The sequence below is a fragment of the Penaeus monodon genome, chromosome 27 (genome assembly GCF_015228065.2).
Source record: "Penaeus monodon isolate SGIC_2016 chromosome 27, NSTDA_Pmon_1, whole genome shotgun sequence".
Taxonomy (NCBI): domain Eukaryota; kingdom Metazoa; phylum Arthropoda; class Malacostraca; order Decapoda; family Penaeidae; genus Penaeus; species Penaeus monodon.
Genome location: NC_051412.1, coordinates 39,311,106 through 39,312,664, shown reverse-complemented (window position 1 = coordinate 39,312,664; position 1,559 = coordinate 39,311,106). Strand labels below are relative to the sequence as shown.

General features: G+C 39.8%; 1 protein-coding gene across 1 annotated transcript in view; it reads left to right on the top strand.

The window, feature by feature from the left end:
- LOC119590848 (paired amphipathic helix protein Sin3a-like) overlaps positions 1-1,559 on the top strand; it is a gene marked incomplete at its 5' end in the record, with an annotated part of 24,220 nt that overhangs the window by 12,437 nt on the left and 10,224 nt on the right. Inside the window, 4 exon segments of the mRNA XM_037939607.1 lie at positions 18-167; positions 667-769; positions 944-1,158; positions 1,301-1,552. Coding sequence (XP_037795535.1) covers positions 18-167; positions 667-769; positions 944-1,158; positions 1,301-1,552 — 720 coding nt within the window.

Sequence of the window (1,559 nt, the reverse complement as noted above, 5' to 3'; positions counted from 1 at the left end):
TTGTCTCTTTCCAATAGGTACGGAAAGCGTTACGTCACGAAGAGACGTATCACAACTTCCTGAGGTGCATCACTCTGTACAACGAGGAAATCATCACACGCGCTGAATTGGTGCAGCTAGTCCACCCATTCCTTGCAAAATTCCCTGACCTGCTGAAGTGGTTCAAGGTAAGCTGCCGCCTCCTTGTGTCTGTTAACCCAGTGATACTGGAAACAAGCTGAATCCACTGTGGTTCCGTTCTCTTTTTATTTTACAAATAGGTAACTCCACATGTTCTTTTCATCTAGAGGTCCTTACAATACCTGTTTACCATGTACCTTGAAGATTTTTATATCTGTTGATGATGTTATAATGATTAATATATTTGCTATTGCAGTTGTAGTTATAAATCCAGTGAATAGGGTTAGTTGGTGAGGTCAAGTAGGGCTTACTAATTGAATCTTTGATGACTAAGGACTTGTTCAGCTATGTCCTTGTAGAAAATAGATAAGGAAACAAAACCAAAGTGGACTGTGTGTGCAGATATGCACACCAGACATCAGTGTTTTTTTTTTTTTAATTGTACAGCAAAATTTTGTGTAAAATGGAATTCTTGTTTTAGTGAATGCAATCTGTAGGGGAGATGTTCAGAAAGCAATACTTTAATACAAAATGTCCTTATTTCAGGATTTTGTAGGATACCGTGAAGGAGCTCTAGGCAGCTCAGATATCATCCCCTCAACTGTTGCCAAGCAGGAAAGGATTAGTGGTGATCTGGCAATGGAGATCGGTAAGTTTTAAGAAAGATAAACAATAATGATGTTGACTGACGAAAAGGAAATAATTTGTGGGAGAAATATGAAGGAATGTAGTGGTCAGTGCTCAAATTTATTCAGACAGAGGAATGATGAAAATGATAAGGGAACAATAAAGGGATTTATTTCATTCTTGATTCCATTTCCAGATTACACAACATGCAAGAGACTGGGAGCCTCATATTGTGCTCTGCCAAAGTCGTATCCCCAGCCCAAGTGTTCAGGAAGAACAGGTCTCTGTAAAGAAGTTCTAAATGATACCTGGGTGTCCTTCCCCTCTTGGTCAGAGGATTCCACCTTTGTTACCTCACGGAAAACTCAGTACGAAGAGTACATTTACCGTTGTGAGGATGAAAGATTTGAGGTCTGTATGGGAGTCATGCATTGTTTTAGATTTTCACCTGCATTATTAGTTTCATTCCATCACAGTAAATTTTGACAATGGAGAAAGTTTCATATTGAAAGATATTGAGTAAAATGATTAATGAAGGTCATTCCCGTTCCAGTTGGATGTTGTGCTAGAGACCAATTTGGCAACAATGCGCGTGTTAGAGGGAGTGCACAAGAAGCTTCAGAGGATGAGTCCGGAAGAGGCTGCAAGATTTCGGTTAGATGATTCCCTTGGGGGTAACTCTCCAACAATTCACCAGAGAGCCATCAGGCGAATATATGGTGACAAAGCTCCTGACATTATTGATGGATTGAAAAAGAATCCAGTTGTTGCAGTGCCTTTGGTCTTGAGAAGATTAAAAGCAAAGGTAAGGT